The 22,748-nt window shown below is 46.0% G+C and overlaps 1 protein-coding gene across 2 annotated transcripts; it reads right to left on the bottom strand.

Annotated features, from left to right (window-relative positions):
• Positions 1 to 787: 787 nt before the first annotated feature.
• LOC147900801 (uncharacterized) lies at positions 788 to 22,622 on the bottom strand. 2 transcript variants are annotated; one of them, XR_015541186.1, is made up of 12 exons: positions 22,417 to 22,622; positions 22,267 to 22,319; positions 22,072 to 22,155; positions 3,333 to 3,383; positions 3,051 to 3,131; positions 2,873 to 2,964; positions 2,672 to 2,748; positions 2,483 to 2,562; positions 1,947 to 2,041; positions 1,768 to 1,833; positions 1,299 to 1,663; positions 788 to 963 (listed from the first exon to the last, which is right to left on the bottom strand). XR_015541186.1 is itself a non-coding variant. In XM_087376112.1 (11 exons), the coding sequence occupies exons 1-11, from the start codon at positions 22,514 to 22,516 to the stop codon at positions 1,537 to 1,539; spliced, it is 906 nt and encodes a 301-aa protein (XP_087232238.1). In that variant the 5' UTR covers positions 22,517 to 22,622; the 3' UTR covers positions 1,253 to 1,536. The 2 variants fall into 2 exon arrangements, 1 of the variants encoding a protein (XP_087232238.1); XM_087376112.1 differs by lacking the exon at positions 788 to 963 and having other exon boundaries at positions 1,253 to 1,663.
• Between the last annotated feature and the right edge of the window lie 126 nt (positions 22,623 to 22,748).

Genomic DNA, 22,748 nt, shown 5'->3' with positions numbered 1-22,748 from the left:
CAATTTCAATTTATAGCGAAAAATGTTTTGGACTATGAAATTTTGTTGTAATGACCATACACAAAGGGGATTTTTTCTAGTGGAAAAAATGTTCTCTTACTATGCCTATATAATATGTACATAGTCATACCTCTTTGTAGACATTTGAGTCCTCTTCTCCTTGGAGGCTTTTTATTATAGTGTTGCTCCAATATTCATGTGTAAGTGGTCATCATCATGTCGTACTAGAGCTAGACAACCGTAACTCACCATTCACTCGTACATGCAATACCATGTATCTTGTATGTGACCAATTCACTAGTGTGTGTGGCATTGAAAGGTGGACAAATTTACAAGTTCCACAAACAAAAAATGATGTGATAATATGAGGAGTACTTTTTAGTTTGCTAGTAACAATCAACATCATTGCTTCAACAATTTCGAAGAAACCATTTGTGATTGGTTGGTGATATTTTGTAGTACACTTTTGAACAGAACTACAAGATTCTCCAAGATGAAATTTTTTTTTGGTGAAAGTTCTTTCCGCGACTAAGTAATATAGAACTTGGGCAACTAAGAACCAACAGATACCAAATACATCAAACATTATTCTTGGTGATGTAAGATTTAAGACATATGAGCAAATGCAATAGAAGAAGATTGAGGAGCACCTAGTTTACATATTAGCAAATACATTAGTGAATAAAGAAATGCACAAATAGTTTGAAAGTCAGCGGTGCAAGATAAGGAGTAATCAAAGGATGGCATAAAACTTTTATTTACCACTCAATTCCATATTTAGGCTCCTGTCACCTGACGAAACGACCCTCTTGTTCTTTATCACAATAGCTTTTTGCAAGGTTTTTTAGGCAAACGAATTAGGCCTTGTACGAGCATATAATTTCGCCTTGTATAAGCATAACATTACCCCTTCTTCAGGTACATATACCAGGCCAGTTGATCAGGTTCAGTATTTCAAACAGCCTTCATAATAGAATAATGGAAAAGACAACTTAGTCATCACGATGACAAGGAAACATGCATGATAGCAATGTAAACAAAACAGCCTTATTAGGGTACCAATCATTCTGTGCAAACAGAGGGCGTACATAACCTATCCAAACACAAAATTGCCCAAAAAATGTCCTACACTACTGACCATGCAGCTAAATATTTCCAAAGCTGAGTTGTTTATTTAAGTGAACAATATAAGAACCCAAGAAAAAAACTTCTAGAGGAAAGAGATTTCAAATATATTTATAACAATGACAAGGCACGTCAAGAAAGGTATTAAAACAAGCAGAAACAAAGAAACTTACTTGGCAAAGCAACATACCCAATCTCTTTGGTACCGAAGCATGGGCCAATTATTTATTCCGTTAGTATGTAAAAAGATTGCTCCACTAGGCAGAGGGGCTGCTGTATGTAAAATGTATTTTTACAGTGCCCATTCTATATGCCTGGAACTATCTCCATTATACTTGAAGAAGGCCCAAGGATATAATTCCCCTTTTACAATGCCCTTTTTATTCATCAATACCTCGATAAGGCTCACTATTAGGAGTTTATACTGAACTCTGAGCTACTCCGCAATATTTGTTCCACCACCAAACGTGCTTGCTGGTTGAAAGAAAGAGTACCAAATAAATCACGGGAGATGGTTTTGATGTCATGATCACTTGACCTTGAAACGTATAACAAGGCACTATTAGCATTAGATATTTGATCATTCAAAAGTCATCCAGTCAACTTATTTTTATAAATGTCACAAAACAAATTGCTACTTACTTCATCAAAGCTACCAAATCTTTTACTGCACCATCTGTGTTAGCCAGTTCACACTGTCCATCAGCACTGCCAACATGGCACAGAGAAACTCTCAGCCAGCCATTGTCAATGGTCAAAAATTCCCACCAGGCTTTCACAAGACAAAGTTAAACGTCATCAGAGGAGAAACTCTAGAACACCTTGATCCGCACAACATGCCGAGTGCCAATAAAACTCTGACACAAACTTCAGAAGAACTCGTCCCTAAATGCCGCGCCAACTTGGACACTGCCCCCTACAGTCAAAGGCTGAATAAGTATATGCTGGTTGTCAGAAACAGACTTGCAAACGGCATAATCAAGGACCTTTTTTTGCAATTGTTCCTACGAGGAGTACCTTCAGCTACCCTCTACAACTAGAGAGCAATATCAGCAAGCCACAACATGGAAGAAAACTTCACAAGGTGAAATTTGCATGTCCGCTAATACGGTGGGAACATAAATCTAGATCCAAGAACATGCCCAACTCGTCCTCTAAAACCAAAGCACACAGTGCAGTTTTAATATCATGACAAGCACTCATAATGTTGAAACCCATAAACTGCATCACACATAGTGTTTGTTTTTCTTTGCCTTATAAAACATTAATCTTACTCCTTCAGAATCCAGCGTCCTCCATGGAAAGAATCTTAATGCTTATTTTGTAAGATAAAGAGAAAGGAACAAAGAGGGTCCACCTTTTGAAGGAGAATTGGAAGCATTTGTTCATGAACAGCTAATGCACAAACTGTGTCGACCACTTCCTCTTCTAGTCTAGCTGCAATATGACTGGAGCATTAGCATACGAGTTAAGGACAAAACCTATACCAACGATCAAGCTTTAATCTTCTCCCTCGATTCAGCAATTTAAAAGACATCCATCATACCATCAACATTGGAACCCAACAAAGATAAAAGAGAATCCTCAACTTGAGCTTCTTTAATCAAAGTTAAACCTGGATCCCTGAAAACTTTCCGCATGACAAAATAAGCTATTAGATTTGTGACCTTTGTCACTTCGTTAAAAGTCAGAACCTTACAAGAAACCCCCTTCTTCATGAATTCAAAAAGTAACAAAAATATCTTACTGTTGGGCCAGAACACTAAGGGCAGCTGAAGCATTGAGCTGCAATCCAGCATCATCGTTCTCTGGTTTCAAGCATTCTAAAATTCCCGCTATCTGAGAGAGCCTGAACATTAGCAAGCATTTTCAAGAATTTGCTATAAGGAATTAAGAACTGACAGCGCGTGTAGACATGAGCCTACCAGGTTAGGAGTCTCAGCCACTGAAAGGTAAAGCATATAACTTGCATTCATCACAGAAGTTAAAGCCGCACATGCATTCCTCTGCATTTTACCATCACTCAAGACATGAGCTCCTTTTACAAGACTCATAAAATCCATACTGGCTTGAGAATAAAATTGACTAAACCAACAAGAACCATAAAACACGGTTGGCACAAGATATGATAGTATCGCCCATAGGAAGGGGACCATAGCTTTTGTGTCTTACCAGCAAGAAGAATAGAATTACATAACAAATCTCACCTGCACGTGTACTGAATAACCACCATTAAGAAAAGACACCAGTCGTGGCACCTGTAATGATTGCACCACGTCAATTAATCAAATGACAGCATCTTGATTGCCAACATGAACAATGTAATAAACACATGACCAACACAAAGGGTTCATTACAAAAGGTTCATGCAGCAAACTCCATACACATCCCAAAAATCGCATCATCAGCTCAAACTAGCGTCCACAGGTAGGTGCTTGCCACATATATCACATACATAACCATAATTCCTTTTAATATTCAAAAATGTATGGAACATACAAGGTATAGAGTAGACTCAAATATGATTAGAACTACCAAGAGAAATACAATTAGCTGCAATCCTTTCTTTCAAAGCTACATTGACAGAAAACACTTTCATCCATCAACCTTACTCACTCAAAGGCTACCCGTGGAACAAATCAATCACAAAAAGAAAGAAGCTCAACAGCTCTATGGAACTAGGATACAGATGTGTCATGGGATGCAACGCATGAAGAGTATCGTTCATACAGGGAACTCTGCCCAGTCCATCACGCAAAGCAGGGCTAGCTACTAGATCCCAACGGACTTCATCAGCACCCAAGCAATGGGGGGAATTGTGAAGACGGTGAAAAAGACCTTCTTAAGCAGCTTCTGACATCCTCATACGTCACCACAAGAACATCAAGCACATCTTTCTAGTTGACATGATCAGCCTATTAAAAGCCAGCAGAGCAGGTGGTCGTGAACTAACATAGGTAGAGGCCTGAGCAAGAACGAGGTGGCACACCATCAGCATCGAGCAAAAGTTCAAGGCAATGGCATCAAGCTTGAAGAAGCGGTGCCTAAGGCACCCAACAACAGTCATGGTGACTCAAGCTATAGCAATGGAGAAGTCGATGAGGCATGTTGACTCATTAGGCAGTAAGCAGTAGCTGCGGTGAGTCAAGCTACAGCAACGGTGGAGTTGCGTGGACGTTGACCAAGGACAGAACTAACTTGCATCGAGCTAAAAGATGGCATTAACGGCATCGAGCAACAACAATGGCATTGGCATCGAGCAATGCTTGCAAACTATAGAGGCATCAAGCAAGGAGGTGATGGCATGCATCGAGCAACAACCCTTCATTCACTATAATTGAAAAACCTGTGTGTGGTAATCCCATCCCCAAATCCGTACTCTATACCCCCTTCTATTCCTTCCACAATAACCCTTCCTCTAAATCGTAACTCAATCCCTGGTCGTGACTCTAGTCTATCGTCAGCTACAATCTATCCACTCAAGTCCCCACTCGCTACCCATGCAAGCCTATCCTAAGCCCTCGCCTGAGTATTAAAACCTTCATAAATCCCCTTCCAAGAACCATTGGATCGTTTATATACCTTTGTAAGACTAGAATATATCCAATCATACAAATTTATATTTTTTGTTCTAAAGTCCAAAAAACTACACAGAAATTAAAAGAGAAAATGAAAGAGAAGAGAAAAGAGGTAACAAAAACTTGTTGAAAAACAAAAGGAAGACATACTTAGCAAGCAAAGAAACACTTATGTCATCCTCAGTAATACATCAAATAAACACAAGAGAAAGAAAACAAGAAATAAAGAAGAAAGGAAGAAGGTGACTAAGCAAAAATAAACAAGCAAAACAAGAAACAAAATCTTTTAAAAAACAGGAATAAAAACACACACACACACTCTCTCTCTCTCTCTCTCTCTCGGATCATTTATGCCCATTGCAACTTCCTTTTATAAAACATTGTATTATGCATATAAGGCCATTTTAAAACTGTATTCTAAAGCTTTTCTCCAAAACTCCAAGGCCACATTGAAGTATCTTAAAAGCCCACATCAATACATTTCGAAAGCATTCAAAAGCTTCCCAAATCCTTTTCAAGAGTTCCTCTCTTGGACATGCATTCATATCCTAAGACATATTCAAAGGACCGTTGGGAGTGAAATATACAATCCAACAATCAAAAAGATGTTCTACAATTGGGATATTGGTTTTTAAATATGTTATAGGCATCATGTCGCAATAGATGAGATGCATTTGAAAAACAATCCAACAACAAAAGTAGAACAAATTGATGATGTATTGAACAAATGGGGGAAGCAATGAAGGAGATGTATGAAGATTAGACTACATCAGATGTAACTCCAGGTCAGCAACGACTTGACACATCAAGTTTTCGTTACGGAGAAAAGTTGATCAACCTGCATCAACATCAACACCTCCACCTAGATGGGTGAGAAAGCTTGTGAAAGCACATGACAAACATAGGCAAGGAACTTGATATCAAGGTCTATGTTGCTTACTAAAAAATGTCAATGAGCTCAAATGTTTGGAAGAAACAACCCTATCAAAAAATTGGATTCAAGCCATGGAGAAAGCATATGAAGAAAAGAATAAGTTCTAGATCCACCTCCATACAAAAACATAGTCAATTGCAAATGGGTTTATAAATTTGAATTGAATGCAAATGGTACAATCAAAAGATGCAAGGACAAATTGGTTGCAAAAGGTTACTCTAAGCAAGATTTGAGAAAAGTTTTACACCAGTAATCAAAATGAAGAGGTTGGTGGTCGATAGGCTTATAAGACAAGCTTGTTTCATTCCCACCAACCATCTCATATTATTCCGTAGCTTGTAGGCAACACATTGAAACCCCACAAGTTCCCTTAGGTGATTGTCAATGACTAAAGCAAAATTTAAGAGGTCACTTTTGGTGAGAGCTATTTTATTGGCTGTGGGCAGCATACCATCCTAAGACAGACCATCTATTTCAGAAGGTGAACAAATGGGTGGAGCAGTGTCTGAGGCACTCCTACCATGACATAAGAAGACTTGGGATGCATTGGTTTAGACTGGCAAGATTTTATTACAAACAGCCCAAGCATTTATCTTTTGGGATGAGCACGTTGCAACCTCAGGATGGTGTAGAAAAGATGAATGCCCTAAACAATAACACCAACATCAAGCTTGCCTGTAGATATTATGGAAACAAAATCCAACTAATACTACCCCCGGTGCTAGGTCTACTTCCCTACATGGGCACATGTATCTCAAAGCTATAGAGCCCCCCTCTCAGGTCCAAACTCGTACACTGACGCCAGATCGATGAGCCTTAGTGCTCCAATGACAATGGTCATATAACAGCTCACAAGGATCAACCAACTATGTCTGGATTCCCGCACTAGCGATCTTCTGATCCATTCGGATCTCCAACAACTCATCAGACAATTGCTGCAACACAACACTAGGAGACCCCCTCTTGATCTGCCATGTCATAACGTCCAAACAAACTGTATACTCGTAACATAATGCCACCTAAGTCAACGGGAACAAATCCTCGTGGCTCAAGGTCATGCCTAAAAGCCTCGATCAAAGACCCCACTGACGCTGCACCTGTCCAGCAGGTACCGCTACCACAAACAAGCAAGCAATCCTCCTCCTGGATCTAGAAAGCATGCTGGCAGCGCATCTTGTCGCATGCTACTAGAAGGCTGGAGTATACGTCATAGTGACGGTAACACTATCCAACTAGGTATTGGTCCCCTCGCTTTCTGCTGCCAAAAATGACCTTTTGGCTACATCGGTTACATGTACTTGACGCCTTGAGTGCTTCCTGTTCCTTAGCTATCAACTGCTTCCGTCCTTTCCGCTCAGTTTCCAAAGCCTCACGATGACTCTCATAAGTATGATCTACAAATCTCTCCTCCCGGTCAAGCACCATCGGGACCAGTTCCTCCCAAGTCAACACATTCATCTTTCCCCTTGTAATCAAGGACCTATAGAAGGCACCACTAACTGTTGCTCGAAACTTGAGTGTCCTCCCAAAGAAATGGGGAATAACAGTCTGACACTAGAACTATGACTGTACTGTTGTAGATTCCTGGAAAAATAATGCCCTGCTACAGTAAAACTGTGGCTCAATGTAGACTCTTTGCCGGAGAACAAATGGTCCTCGATCTACCTAATGTGGGCAGTAAGCATGGTCAGTGCCGTTTCTATATTCAAGGGAAGCAACATCGAGACGCGTTTCTGAAGCAGGCCTCATGGCGGGTCTCTTTTCCTCAGGAGTTGGTCGATGCAGATTTTTGTGGACCTACAAATGTTGCCAACCTTAGAGGTGCTCTTTATTGAATGCTGCTAGTGGATGATTTCAGCAGGTTCATGTGGATCTACTTTCTGACTCAGAAGTCTCTGGCTTACTCTCGCTTCCGGAATGGTGTGCCCTTTTGAAAATGAATCTAACTTTCATGTTAAAGCCCTTCCATCTAACAAAGGAGGCCAATTTTGTTCCCATCCCGTTGAAGAATTCTGTGTGACAAAGGGCATTCGGAGGGAATTTACTAATATTGGCACTGCAATGTTGTTGAGCAGAAGAATTGCACAGTGATACAAATGTCTCTGACCATGCTTGCTCACCAAGAGGTTCCTCGATGTCTCTGGGCTGAGGCGACTGCCACCGCAGTACATATCCTTAATCGTTCTCCAACCTCTGCCGTTCCTAAAGTTTTTTATTTTTTTTTGCAAAGAAAGGAACCTTTTATTAATGCTTGAAAAACTTTCACACAAAATAGCAGCCCTGAAGGTGCTGAGTATGGAAAAAATCGGGGATAAAGGCTGAAAGAAGGAAAAGCAGCCTGTTCCAGAGAAACCAAGCTCACTACCTAGGGAATCTCTAGTACAGGGGCTAAGAGCTAGGTGGGGGGACTATACAACCCACGAATCCCTCGCGGAGTGAATATGTAGAAAACTCCTGCAGGCCAAGCCTTGCAGAAACGTGCGTGCCTCGCAACAGTCACCCTAGAGCCCGGGGTCCCCTGCTATCCGGTGAAGCGTAGGGTGTACATGATATCCTGCTAGACGGCGACCAAGGTAGCCGAGGGTGGAACCACATGCTCACCCATCATTAGACTACAGCAAGCAACCCAAATGTTCCACGCAGTGATACTGGCTACTATCTCCCACACGCTATCCTTTGGAGGGGAATGGGGATCTAGGATATCAAGAGGGACCGCCTCATGGAGCTCTATCCTCTGAATGCTCTGACCCTGTATTGAGTAAGTTGGAGAGACCTCATCAATCTCGAACGCGTGACCCCCCTCAGTCAACCAGGCCACATCCCCCATGTGTAGTCCCTCTGAAGGCTCTGAATGCAGGTCATGATCCTGAGGGCTTCCATCCAGATCCTTACTGCGCTACGACAACTCCAGAGGCAGTGAGGAATCGTTTCCAGAAATCCAGCTGAACAGTAGTGGCACTGCCCCTCCACCCTCATCTGCTCCAACCACGGGCCTGTGGGCAAGCCTCCATGGGCGGCCAGCCAATAGAACTAGGAGATCTTCCTCGGCCGCAAACTGGACCAAAGACGCGCCCAAAACCTAGAACGGACCTCCTGGGGCACCCTCTGGGCCACCCAATGCCTCTCTCTCGAGGGGGTCCAAGTCAAAGAGTCCATTTGAAGCCACCTACCAATCCGAGTGGTATAGGAAAAGAAAGGCACTTGCTCGGCGAGGCCTATCCTAGAAGGCCAAAACCACTCTCCCAGATCCCACTGGACCTCCCTCAAGGGCCTACCTTCCCAAAGCTAGAGACGCCATCTTGGGGCATCCTGCTTTGGGATGCTGGGAGGATAGATGTGCCACTCCTTTCCACAACTCTGATCATCTACCAATGAATCCCATCTAGACACCCGTCCATCTCTGGGACTCTCTCAATAAGTGCCCGAAGTTGACCTGCAGGCCCTACATGGAAGAAACCCGGCTGCATGCTACCTCGCTGGATCATCATCCTCAAGGGGACCCCAATCGAAGAAAATTGACCCGACCATCTGCTGTCCATCCACATGCGGCAAAGACTCAGGGATGGCTAGGTCAATCTCCCTCATTCGCTGCCCTGCCCCTCGCATATGCGCTATGGCTCCAAGCCTTGCCTCTGCCTCCATGGGTAATCTGCTCCATCTACCAAAGGAGCAGATCGGGTCACTGTCCCACTGTGCCCAACCAATGTGAGTCCGTTGCCCAAGCATACGTCCATCCTAATCCTTGATCTCCGGGTGCCAAATGAGGGGCTGACGCTCGAACTCCTCTCTGCAACGAGGTTGAGCACGGATGAGGCCCCCTGCTAATCTCTGCCAGACCCTATGGAGGCTCCTCATCATGGGGGAGCCCTTCCCCTTAAGGGAGGCCTCTGAAAAGATCCATCTGTGTGAATGTTGCCACTGCCCCCTAGTGAGTGGGGTGTTCCTGGGAAGCCCTCGTTGTAAGAGGAGCTTCCAGGGCTCTGTGCCAGGGGTGAGGCCGCGCACAACCAACTTGCCCAAGAGGGCTCTGCTCTGCATCTTCGGATCAATGAAACCCAAGCCTCCCAATGCCTACGGCATGATCACCGTCTGCCAAGCAACCCAAGCTCTAGTATTCCCCGTGCCATCTGCCGACCCTGCCTAAAAGAAATTCCGAACCAAACGTCGGAGCTATCCAATGCACCCTCTAGAAAACACCAGCAGGAAATAATGTACTAGGCCGTGGCAAGAAGGACCTCGTTTGCCACTAAGGCACGGCCCGCTAGGGAGCATTTGGCCGAGCTTCAGTAGAGAAGCTTGCGCCGGACACTCTCGAGGACCGGGGTGATCTGCTGCTCTGTTGTAATGTCATCAATAGACCTTGAGATATCCAACGGAAGCCAAAGGCACTCCCCCACTCTCGAATCTCTTGTGCCTCCTCTGAGCCTGTGAAGAAACTGATGGATTTTGTCTAGTTGATCCATGCACCCAAGGCCTCGCAGTAGATAGCCAGGGCTCCACTGACTCTCTCCAAGCTCACTGTGTTGCCCTCTACGTACAAGGCTGTGTCATCGGCAAACTCTGAGTCTAGCAACTCCTCCTTCTATCTCATTGGGAGGCCCGTCACCTACAATCTTAAGTAGTAGCCCAATGCCTCCGCCACAAAAAAGGAAAAGAAAGGAAGCTAGGGGACAGCCCTGACGGACCAAGAGAGAGAGAGAGGAAAGGCCTCTCTCATGTGTCCACCGACAAGCATCTGACTAGAGCTCCCTGCATAAAGCGCAGAGACTCCTCTAATCCATATGTCTGAGAAACCCAACCTCTACATAGTGCCCTCTCAGAAAGACCACTCCACCCTAGCGTAAGCCTTCTCAAAATCCAAGAGAAGGCTGGCCAAAGGCTATGACTCCTCCCTGGCCCAATCCACTACCTCCCAGTAAGTGAAAATGTTGTCCGGGATGCTACGCTCCTGAACAAAGCCGGTCTGCGTGTCATGGATGACGTCAGTCAGATGAGGCCGCAACCGCGAACTCAAGACCTTAGCGAGGATCTTGTATGCGGTGTCAAGAAGGGTGATCAGTCTCCACTGCTGAATGTTTGACCTATCTCCCCCTTTCGGGATCAAATAAATCCACCCCCTGCTCAGGGACTGAGGAAGGGAGCCTGTGTCAAAGATCTCTAGGAAGGCTAAGTGGAAAGGGGTGGAAATGATCTCCCAGAAGTTTCGGAAGAAGGCCGGAGTCAAGCCATCTTCGCCAGGACACTTTAGCGGACAGGAGAGCCTTGAGGGCTTCCCACAGTTCCTCATCCATGAAAGGCTCCTCCAGACTCCTACACAACTCCTACGAGACTACTATCGGCACGTGATCCCAAACTAGCTCACAGGCCACAAGGCAAGCTGGAGTCACCCTCTCCGCTTGAAAGAGCTGGCTGTAGAAAACCGTGGTTAGCTCTAGAATCTCCTGTGTCGGTGTGCTTAATGCCCTACGCATCCAGTAGACGCTGTAACTGTGTGCCTGCCGATCGAGGCCTAGTGGTATGAAAGAATTGCTTCATCATCTTGTCCCCCTATTGTACCCACTAGGCCTGAGGGGAGTGGTAGGAGAACTCAGCCCGCCGAACATTCGTGTCCTGGAGCTCTAGGCGTGCGCTCTCATATCTGTGTCTAAGCCACTGGGATCCTAGGTCCTGCTCCCTGAGCCTCTCTATGGAGGCGAGGTCTTGTCGCAGTGCACGCTCACGCTCTTGAAGAGCCCTCCTCCGTCTAAGGGCGTGAGACTGCAACTCCTCACTGCTCCTCTGAATTGCATCTGCCACCCATGAAGCCCAGCCCTCACAAGGTGCTATCTCTGGTTGCTGCCAATACCATAACTTGTTGAACCTCCTCATCTTGCAGGAGGTCCTCTAGAATGCGGACCCCCTTTTGGGGAAGACCACGGCGGGGCTGCTCTAGGTAGAGTATTGCTGGAGAGTGGTCTGGTTAAGAGCACAGAGTCCCTCCCAGAGTTGATCCTCCTCGAGACCCTCGAGGGAGGTACACTCCGCCAGAGAGTGGAGATCTCTGGTTTAACAGGCCAGTGTCTTCGTTGTAGGCAAATGGGCCATCTAGCCCACAATTTCCCTCGTGGTCAGGGACGGACTCCTTCCCACCCCCACCCCCACCCCCACAGGATAGGCAAGGTCAGCAGGCCAGAGCCCAACACCCCCTCAGACAGAAGCAACAGGAGTCCCAGACCCCTTGGGGTGACACCTTCAGAGGGAGAGTGGACCCACGTGGGAAAAACGAAAAAGAAACGAAGTAAATTGGCTCGAAAGCGCCGCATGCAACGGGCTAGACGCAGGGGGAGAGAGAGTAGGTCGAGAGGCACCCGCAGAGGAGCAACCGAAGGAGCCCTTGGTTGGAGATCCTTCCCTCACAGCAACAGGACTCTACTAATGGAGGAAAGGATGGCTCTGTACTCCTTTGGAAGCCTCGGGAAGCGGAGCGTCACCAAGAATCGGGGAACATGGTGTGTCATATCCATGTCCTCCACTATGAAGCCATGGTACTGAGGGAAGAGGTACACCAGATGCGGGCCAAGGAGGATAGGACTCTACTCCACGAGTGTCAAGGCGGTAGCGTGAGAGCTCGGCTGGATAAGGAAACGCCTCTTCCATAGATGGTGACCTTCTGGATGTGGTCCCCTTCTAGTGCTAGACTCGCCTGAATCCAGTCTCTCACCTGTCTCCTCTTGGGTGTGAGACCAACTATTCTGCCCACTACTGCCTTGTCCTGAAGTAACCGAACTGCATGCTTTACCTGTTGCTTGTCAGTTGGGGAAAGAAGAATCTTAATGGCTGTGGGAGAGCCCTTGAAGAGGAGGAAGGCGAAAAGGACGGGAGCAGGCAGAAGGGAGCGACGAGGAGCGGGGTGGAGGCGGGGGCTGCAGGAGGGAGGAGGCGGGGTGGGTGGAAGGAGAAGGTGGGGAGGGGCAGCCTACAGGTGAGAGAAACCTAGGTAGGAGGAGAAAAGAGGCGGAAGGAGGCAAGGTGGAGAGGATGCGGGACGGAGGGGGAAGGGGGAGGGGGAGGGCGAGGCAGAGAGGAGGCTAGAGGGAGGAGGCTGAGGCGGAAGGAGGCGGGAGGGGACTGAGACAAGAGCTCAGGTTGCGGCGGTCCGTAGGTTTTGCCGTTCCTAAAGTTACTCCTTTTGAGGCTTACTTTGGAAAGAAGCCAGATGTATCTTATTTCCGCGTGTTCAGGTGTGATGCCTTTGTTCACATTCCCAAGAATCAGAGGGGCAAGTTGGATGCTAAGTCCAACAAGACAATTTTGTCGATACAATGCTCAATCGACAGGTTACCAGTTGTATGACCCTTCCAGGAGGGAGGTTATTCTCAGCAAGGATGTTATCTTTGCTGAACATATTCCCTCTTCTATGATTGATGCCGAACGTCCTCTTATTGCAGGGCTAGTGGATGTTAGATGATGACAATAGTGATGATCCTGTTCCTGAACCGCCCCAGGTACCAGCAGCTACTCCGAATCCGCACACCGAGAGTGACCCGGACAGTGATCTAGATGATTCCCCACCTCCTCAAGCAGCAAGGGAAAGTTCTGGGTCTGGCTCCTAGAAAGTACCACGCTGGTTGATTGAAACCCCTCATGACTCAAGTGTCACAGATATCCCTTCTTCGTGGCTTCGAGAAGAGGACGGTCTGCGTAGATCCCACCTGAATAAGGAAAAGGTTCTGGAGGTAGTTCCACTCCATGTCAATTATTCCTTGATGTCCCGCATTCTCAAAAACAAGGAGCCTGCGACTGTACGGGCAGCACTCTCTCAGACACACTGGAAGCAGGCCATGGAACTGGAGTTGGATTCTATTGAAAGAAATGGGACCTAGGAGTTAGTACCTCACCCAAAGTGCCATTCAGTCATTGGTGTCAAATGGGTCTACAAGACCAAGTACGCAATGCTAGATGGGTCCATCATGGAAGACTGCTAGACTCATCAACTGTTAGACAATGCCTGCCAAAAAAAATTCCCTCCCCTTACTTTGCCACAAGGCGTAAATGCACACAGGTGTAGACGGGAGCTGACCCAATGTGTGATGGAGGGAGGGAGGGAGGGAGGGAGGGAGAGGCTAATGGAGTATGGTACTACCACTAGTTCGGGGTAGGGACAAAATACAAAATTAGAGAACATACCGATCCCCATTACTCCATTTTGCTGCCAGGACTCCCTCCAACCTTCTTCAGATCAGAAGGAGCCACGCTACTCTGATACTAGTGTAACATGTGGGGACTTGCTGTGCAGAAATAGATGAATGCAAATGAAGAACTCAAGCATGAATGACACCAAAGATCTTCCTAACTATTGTACATTGCTTTATTTATGATGCTGGTGACAATGCCCTAAATACAGTCTGTACATGAGTGCCAAATCAGCATACCAAACTGAGCTGAAAAACTCCCCTAACTGTGACTGTGGGAGCAAATAGTGACACAATTTCTGCACGCTGAAAATCATGCTCCGAGCTTCGCGCACGGTAGTGCTATAGCTACATTTTGTAAGTGTCAACAACCGACTGGCATAATACACCGGGTAATCCAATCTACCATCTGGTTGTGCCAATATAATCCCAAAGGTATATCCAGAGGCATCAACATGCACATGAAAAATGACATCCCATCAAGGTTGCCTCAAAATAGGTGTAGCTTTAGAGATAAATAGGAGAGAAAAAGGGATGTGATTGGGGTTGGGCGGAAGAGAGGGGAGGGGGGGGAGGGGGAGGGGGGGGTGGGGAGAGAGAGAGAGAGAGAGAGAGAGTTGTATTAACCTCTTCAGAAGGCCTCACAAGCCTATGAGACAAAGTACATATACCTAGATGAATCACATTCCCAAACCCATCCTCTAAAAACACAGTGCAGTTTCAATCTCACGATAGTCATTCATAAGATTGAAAATCATAAACTCCATCACGCATAGCAGGGACTAGCTACTATGACATCCCCACTGACGTCAGCCCAACGAGTTGGGTGGTGACTATTTCCTGTACTTTAGTCACAAGCTCTGGTGCAGGTGCTGCTGGAGTGTATTGTTGCAAAGCCTCTTTAATTACGCTCATGTCCAAGACTTGCTTCTGCAAAGAAGCATATCGAAGCTTCGTGTCTCTGAGTTCTCACTGCAAGAAATAAATCCGCTCATGCCGATTGAGCTTTTTTTTTTATGTCTGTGGAAAGTCAGGGCATAGGGGGGAGTGGGGGGAGGGTGTCGAAGAAATAAGTAAGAGGGCTTCTTTGCTGCAGGAATGGAGAGAGAGAGAGAGAGGAGGGGGGCGGGAGAGGATAAAAATGATGGGTACAGATAATTGGACCTGAAATATATAGTCCTCGTTCTATAGCCCTCACTAATTTAGCTTGTTTTCTACCGTTATTACACAATCTATGATTTAGCTTTGATGTAGAGAAGGGGTTAGGGACAGATTTGGAGAAAGGGGGATAGAGGAGCACAAGGGGGAGAGAGAGAGGGAAAGAGGGAGAGGAAGGGTAGGAGAGAGAGAATGAGGTAGGAAGAGAGGGAGTAGGGAAGAGAGAGGGAGAGTGAGTGAGTGTAGGCAGGAAGGAGGAAGGGAGAGTAGATAGGATTAGATGTCACATCAAAAAGTACATAGTAGTGGGTGGTGGAAACTTATATAGTCCCTCCACATTTTCCACCTAAAGGGCCTCTAACTTGGCCTCTTTTTCTCCTTCATTACAGCCATCCCTTCCCATAGACTTTTGCCCTCAAAATTTCATATGCGGGCTGTTAAATCGGTGCTGCAAACAGCAAATAATAATCAGCCCGGTAGGAGATAGGGATTGTCCTAGACAATGCTCTCTGGCTGCCATGAGTTCTCATCCTCAAGGAGTCCCTGCCACTTGATAAGATACTCGGTGTAGACTTTTTTTTGGAGTACGTGATCCCTGAAACCCATGATGCGCTCCGGAACATAGAGTATGTGGCCCTCCTCATCCATAGGTGGTAGCTCAGGAAGGACTTGGACATGCTGTCCGACATGTGGCTTCAGCAAGGACACATGGAAAACATTATGAATCCTGGAGGTCCTGGGTAGCTCCAAATCATACGCCACCTCGCCAACTTTGCGGATGATCCTGTAGGGACCGTAATACCTGTGAGCAAGCTTCGTGTTGTAACCCTTCAGCGAGGCATAATGGTTCTTATGGAGGCGTAAGTGCACATAATCCCCTTCTTCAAAAGAAAGATACCTCCTGTGTTCATCCGCATACTTCTTCTGCTTGGCTTGGGCATCCTGCATATTCTTTTTAGCCAATTGCAGAAGGGCATCCATACTCTCCAAGTCATTTCTTGCTTGCTGATTTTTCACAGCCATGTCTGCAACTAAAGATGGCATACCCACTGTGCATCCATACATAGCCTCGAACGGGCTCATGCCAATAGAGATGTGCTTGGTACTATTGTAACAAAATTCAGCAAGTGCCAGCCACTTATCCCGAGACTTCTGTGTGTCATGACAGAAATGCCTCAAATACTCCTCCAGCCATTTGTTCACCCTTTCTGACTGTCCATCCGTCTCAGGGTGGTAAGCAGTGCTAGGTGTAAGAGAAGTACCCATTGCTGTAAATAATTCCTGCCAAAAGTGACCCATAAATTTTGCATCTCTGTCGCTGACAATCTCCTAAGGGAAACCATGATGCTTAAAAACATGCTCGATGAACTGCCAAGCAACCTGTGATGCTGAATAACGGGTCTTAGTGGGTATGAAATGGGCCTGTTTTGTCATTCAATCAACCACCACAAAAATGATATCCCATCCTCGCTCTGTGGAAGGCAACCCTGTGATGAAATCCATAGCAATGTGAGTCCATTTGCCTTCTGGAATAGGTAATGGCTGCAAGAGACCCGCGGGTAACCGGCTGTCCACTTTATTTTGCTAGCAAGGCAAACATTCACAGACAAATTTAACTACATCCTGCCACAAGCCATCCCAGATAAAGCTCTGTTTAACCTTTTCATATGTCTTAGTAATACCCGCATGTCCTGCCATAGGAGATGAGTGCATTTCCTGTAAGACCAGCAGTCGGTACTTTGAATCTAGCACCAAATAAATTCTGTCCTTGCACCACAACAGCCCATTATGCACCTTAAATTCAGCATGCCCCTAGCTCGATGGCCTCTGTAACTCCACAAATATGGAAGCTGCCTTAGAATCTTGCATGTATTCTTCCTGAATACCATGAATCCACTCCTGGTAGATGGTAGAAATGGCAAACAAACTGCAAGCCCACATACGGGATAAGGCATCTGCAACCACGTTTTCTTTCCCCTTCCTGTACTTGATGTCAAAATCATAAGACTGAACCTTAGCCAGCCACCTCTTCTGCTTCATTGACAAGTTGGGCTGCGTAAGGAAATACCTGAGTGTCCTATGATCTGTCTTAACCTTGATTTTGCTACCGTACAGGTAGTGGTGCCATTTTTCGAAAGCATGGAGGATAGCCAACATTTCCTAATCATACACATGATAATCTAGTTACTTGGCATCCAATTTCCTGCTTTCAAAGCAATTACCCCGTGTTCCTGTCTTAGCACAGCCCCTAATCCTTTGCCATTGGCATATGCCTCCACAATGAAAGTACGTGAAAAATCAGGGCATACCAACACAGGAGCATGAGTGAGGGCGAATTTCAGGTCTTCAAAGCTGCACTGTGCATTTGTAGACCACATAAAAGCATCCTTCTTCAAAAGGTCTGTCAGAAGGGTTGCCCGCTTGGCAAACTTGCGAATAAAGTGCCTGTAGAAGGAAGCAAGACCTAGAAATCCCCTCAACTAAGTAGGGTTGCGTGGCTGCGGCCAATCCACAATGCATTTCACCTTTGTAGGATCCACTCAAATGCCATCCTTGCTCACAATGTCACCAAGATACTCAACCTCTTGTGCCATAAAAGAGCATTTGCTGGCCTTAGCATAAAGCTGATGCAACCTCAAAATTTCCAGCACTTGCTTTACATGTCTGATGTGCTCATGCTTATCCTTGCTGTAAATGAGGATGTCATAAAAAAATACCAGCACATATTTGAAAAGGAGAGGCTGCAAAATCTTGTTCATGAGTCCTGGAAGGTAGCTGGTGCATAGATTAATCCAAAAGGCATCACCTTGAACTCATTCAATTCCCTCTCTGTGCGAAAGGTTGTCTTGTGCTCATCCCCAGCTTTCATTCTAATCTGATGATAGCCGGACCTCAAATCAATCTTAGTGAAAAACTGAGCGCCCTTGAGTTCATCCAACAGGTCATCTATCCTGGGGATTGGAAACCTGTTCTTGATGGTGACTTTATTCAAGTCTCTGTAGTCAATGCACATACGGTAAGAACCATCCTTCTTCACCACGAGCACAGGGGATGCAAAAGGAGAAGTGCTATGAGTGATGAAACTCTTCTGACGTAAGTCCCTCACTTGAGTTGCCACTTCCTCCCGTTCTACCTTAAAGAGTCGGTATGGAGCCTTATTGATTGGCTTACTGCCAGGTTCCAGGACAATGGCATGATCTACATCTCTTCTCGGAGGCAACTGTGATGGCAAATCAGCAAACACATCTGCAAACTCTGAGAGCAATCACTGCATATCACAATCATCAACACGGGGAGTGCCACCCTCTTTAGTTACTTACACATTTAATGCATATATGGCGCTGCCTCTCTTGAGCTCTCTAGCCAACTGCCTTGCTGAAATGACCTGCAATTTAGGAGCTGCAATACCATGCAATGTAATTGATCCATCCCTGTGGACAAAGCTGAGTGTTAAGGCATTGAAATCCATGCTGATTTTGCCCAGTGATTGCAACCAATCACAGCCCAAGACAACATCTATTGGGCCCATGTCAAGTGCCAAGAGATCACCTGCAAATGTATAGTCATCAGAGAACTTAATCCTTGCATCTTGGCAACAAGATCTACTGATCATATGCTGTCCATTGGCCACTTCTACTCTCAGCCCATGGTCTATCTCAGTAGCAATCAGTCCAACCCTCTTTAAGGTCTTGCAATTAACAAAAATGTGGGTGCTACCGCTGTCCACCAACACATGCACAATCCTACCATTAATCATCCCTGTTAATCTGATAGTATCAACACTTTTGGCACCCATCAAGGCATGCATGAAAATAGTATAAAGTGTTGGCTGGGCATCCCAATAAACCTCATCCTCGTTCACAAGAGCATTACCACCTGCATCTTCAATAAGGTATGGCATCGTGATGCTCCACAGAAAAGAGTGTTGGCCCTACGGCCTCTCATGACACCAGTGGGCAGAAGCTCATACGAATGTGAAGCATGAGTGTCATGCGCAGTAGCACCACCAGGATCAAAAGGAAAGTCAGTGCCCTTCGTGGCTCCAGTGTCAGGAGCCTCATTTGCATCATGTGTATTTGCCATCTCATCCTGAGACGTATCCAAAGAACCTGGGGCATCAAACAAATCCTCATCATCTGAGAGGTCAATGATCATGCTGAGCTTGGCAGTACCACTGTTGCGCATCTTGCACACATTCATGTGCTCAGGAGTCCATTTCTCGCCACATTTAAAACATAAGTTGGCTTTCTTTCTACTATCCATTATTGCCCGTGTATGCTGTTTTATCTCAGCCTGCTCATTTCCAGCAGTAGGCTTGCCTCCCGGCTTGGCATCAAGATTCCTGTAAGGCCTGGCATACAGCATCTTACTACCCGAGACAGTAGGAAAGCGAGGAAATGGTGCTGCTGCAGATTTCTTGTCAGTCCACTCAGCAAACTTAGGCTTCGACTCAGTGTCATATCCCATAGCATGCGAACTGCCCATGGCATTTCTGTGCTTGCCAGCATATTCATATCTTCCTAACGTACAAATTTCTCTTTCATTCGCCCTGTTTCCTGCAAAGCCTAGCTAATCCTTCTTTATTCTATAATACTCAATTCCAAAGGAATCCAGAGCTATATCGTTTTGGAATTATTATTTGGAATCGGGAATACCCACAGGAAGCATTCAAAGGATTAGTGGCAAACACAAGGGCACTACAATGGAAATAAGAGAACACCCAAAGCACTCTTGCAAGAGAAGAGGGAGCTTGTATTCAAACTTGTGCAAACAATAATGAAGACCAAATTCAACCATTTGGTCTTTTATACAAGTCACCTTTTGAAGGGAGGGCCAACCCTAATCTCTTTACACCACTCTCCCTTCTCATTATTTTACCATCCTCTTGGGCCCATCTAGCTCCAAGACACATTCCTAGATCTACGGACTTGCCACTGTCCATCAAATCACATCACTTAACCATCAGTGGCATATTGTTAACCAATTTGTTAACAATGATGGTATAAAGATTTTAGGTCCAGCGATGAGAGACGGGGGACACTTGTCACCAATCAAAAGATCCCTAAAATGTGAAAATGGATCTTAGGGTATAAGTGTTGTACTTTTTTACATGCTCATGGTAGTTTTATAGTAACCCTTCATCTAATTATTAGTAAAATAGGCAAACTAACTAAACCTAAACAAGGTAACTCAACCCACTAACTAGCTAGACCTAACCAAACCTAAACTAACCTAACCAACCAACTAACCTAGCTAACTGAACCTTAGGAAACTAAGGCTTTTGTTGTAGGCGTTGCTTGGCGGCGGGGCGGTGCGGCGCGGCGACGGCGACGGAGCGGGACGTGGCCTGGATGGGGTGAGGCAAGTAGGAACGACGGGGCGGAGCGTGGGCTGACTGGCTAAGGCACAGGGTGACTAAGGCCTGGCTAAGGCAAGCGGGGATGACAGGGGAGCAGGGACGCAGGGGCTCCGTCAGAATAGCAGGAATTTGCAGCATCGAGGGGATTCATGACAGTTGAGGGATTCATGGCGTCGAGGGAATTCATGGCAAATCTGTTATACACGACGGCGATGGCGATCTCCTACACCTTTTTTTTTTGGAGCTGGTGGCTGGCCTCGCTATCCATAGTGTGCTTGTCTGCTCCGTGACCGCGTGAATGATCAGTTGGGCTGGCTATCCCTGGTGCACAGCGGAGAGACTATCCCTAGAGCACAGCTTTTGGAAGATTTCATTCGTTCGTTTCTGTCCATGGCGCACAGCTTTTTTGGAGGTTTCATCTTTGTTTCAGTCTGGTTATCTAGGCCAGTCTGCTGTGCAGCATTGGTTTCTCCACTTAGGCAACCTGCTAGACCATAATTGTTCTCTCTCAGGTTTGCGTAAGAGTTGAAGTGGACGCTGAGAGGGGAAGCAAGGGTGCTAGAGTTGGTGCTCTGATACCAATGTAGAGAAGGGGGTAGGGACAGATTTGGAGAAAGGGGGATAGAGGAGCAGAAGGGGGAGAGAGAGAGGGGAAGAGGGAGAGGAAGGGTAGGAGAGAGAGAATGAGGTAGGAAGAGAGGGAGAGATTGAGAGAAAGTAGGGAAGAGAGAGGGATAGTGAGTGAGCATAGGCAAGGAGGAGGAAGGGAGAGTAGATAGGATTAGATGTCACATCAAAAAGTACATAGTAGTGGGTGGATGGAGACTTATTTAGTCACATTTTCCACCTAAAGGGCCTCTAAGGGGCTTAGCAAAAGAAATAGGATGGGAATGGGAAAAGGTGGTCCCAAGTGGTCCCAGGCATATTTCTATCCTATTCCCATCCCACCATGTGCTAACAAAAAAAGAACTAGGGATGGGTTTAGGAGGAAGAGGACACATGGCATCATTTCATGTGTTTAGGAGGTGGGGACCACGTGGGGACAAGGATACATGTCATCCTTGCATGTTTTGAATCCCTAAAAAAGGGGAACCCATTCTCGCTGCCAGGGTCCAAGATGGGAGAAAAAGTGGCTACTCCCATTCTGAATCCATCCTAGACCACTTGGTGTAGGATGGGAGTAATGATGACAAAAAGATTCCCATCCTAAACCCATGCTAGCCCCATCCATGTGCTAAGGCCTTTACTTGGCCTCTTTTTCCCCTTCATTACATTTGAATCGTTCATTAAAAGCAGATGTACTTATCCTAAGTCCCCCCGCCCCCCACGAAAAAAAAGCACAAATGATCCCTTGAGTCGGCCTACACGATGTCAAGTAAACCTGGAGGGCTATAGAACATCTCAGCTAATGTATTTGAAATTTCTGAAGGAATATATTACCTACGTACCGCTAATTCTTTGCACAAGTTGATATAGGGAAAATACAAAGCTCTCAATAGCAAAGGAGGAACAACCTTAAGAGTGCCTCAATTACGCAAACAAATAGAAGGTTCACCGTCGTGCTTCTCACATTAATCCAATACTTGATCCAAAACTAGACTCTTAAGCAAAGGACAATAATTGGATACTACGTTGTACGCCTGCTATTAAAAGACGGAACCTCGAGCTCAATTGTCATATAGGTTCTGCAAACATTGGTAATGGAATTGATCGAGAAAACGTAAAAAGGGCAGGGAGAAGACTAACTGACGAAAGAACGTGCGGTTCAGCTTCGGGCAATGACGCCAACATAACGAGGGACGCCGCTGCCTTCATGATCGTAATCTCGTCCTGAGGACGATCAACGATAGTGAGTAACATGATTTCCTCCGGTAGAGAGACGATGAGGTCTGATGGCATTTTGCCAATTTCTACACTTAAAATTCCCGAAAACCACCGTACCTCTGACTGAAGGTTCCTGAGCTCCGTTTGGACCTCCCGGGCAACATCCTTAGCTAGAGTAGAGAGACGGGAAAGGAATAAGAAAGGCAATTGAGCAAGAAATTTCGGTCTGAAAACGAAGATCAAAATGCAGCAAAGGAAAGAGCTTACGAGGGAGGGAAGATGGAGGTAATGTTGGTGCAGAAGCGATGAAAGAGGGAGGTGGAGGAGCTGAAGGGCCTGTAGGGCGAACTGGCAGAGCTGCTGCCATCCTTTGCAGAAGAATCACGATGAAAACAAAATAGAGATAGAGAAGGAAAAGGAGCTACAGAGTTATGAGGGAACGGCCGCCAGGACGCCCTTCTTTCTCGGAACGTCGTTCCCCTCACGCGTTCCCACTCTCAGCCCAGGCCCTCTTCACACCATCCCCACGGCCATCCTCCAAAAAGGTCCTCGAGTGCACCGGAGCGCCATCCAATAGGAAGAACGACCTTTCCATGTTG

Source organism: Dipteris shenzhenensis, chromosome 6, assembly GCF_047967505.1.
Source record: "Dipteris shenzhenensis isolate YYH24624 ecotype China chromosome 6, Dip_SZ_1.0, whole genome shotgun sequence".
NCBI classification, from domain to species: Eukaryota; Viridiplantae; Streptophyta; class Polypodiopsida; order Gleicheniales; family Dipteridaceae; genus Dipteris; species Dipteris shenzhenensis.
The sequence above is the reverse complement of the archived record's forward strand: the minus strand, read 5'-3'. Positions and strand labels throughout refer to the sequence as shown.